Genomic DNA, 348 nt, shown 5'->3' on the forward strand with positions numbered 1-348 from the left:
TACGCAAGTAGTATTCCTTCAGATCTTTCAAATCACCAATGTGAATATTATAGAGTGTATAAAAAGGGACATTCTGAAACAGAGAAATGTAATTGTACAAGAACAAAAAATAAATATTCAGAGATTGATTGTGACTCTATTACTGATTATTCTAAAATGAATCTTGTTGATGATTGTTCTAGTTCTACACTTACTATTAATCAGAATTGGAATACTATTCAACCAACCAAAACCTGCACAGTAACTTTATCAAAGAATATTAGTTCAATTAAATTAAAACAACAAAAAGATGTTGTTGTAACTGTTAAAGAAGAAGATACAAAACAAGAGAATGCTATTATTAAGGCT

The 348-nt window shown here is 27.9% G+C and overlaps 1 protein-coding gene across 1 annotated transcript in view; it reads left to right on the forward strand.

Annotated features, from left to right (window-relative positions):
- Nucleotides 1-160, forward strand: part of ENU1_072200 (serine-threonine-isoleucine rich protein, putative) — a gene marked incomplete at both ends in the record, with an annotated part of 828 nt that extends 668 nt beyond the window's left edge. Inside the window, one exon of the mRNA XM_008858450.1 lies at nt 1-160. This exon is cut by the window's left edge and continues 668 nt beyond it. Coding sequence (XP_008856672.1) covers nt 1-160 — 160 coding nt within the window.
- Between the last annotated feature and the right edge of the window lie 188 nt (nt 161-348).

This window comes from Entamoeba nuttalli, assembly GCF_000257125.1.
Source record: "Entamoeba nuttalli P19 unplaced genomic scaffold asmbl_3530, whole genome shotgun sequence".
Taxonomy (NCBI): Eukaryota; Evosea; order Mastigamoebida; family Endamoebidae; genus Entamoeba; species Entamoeba nuttalli.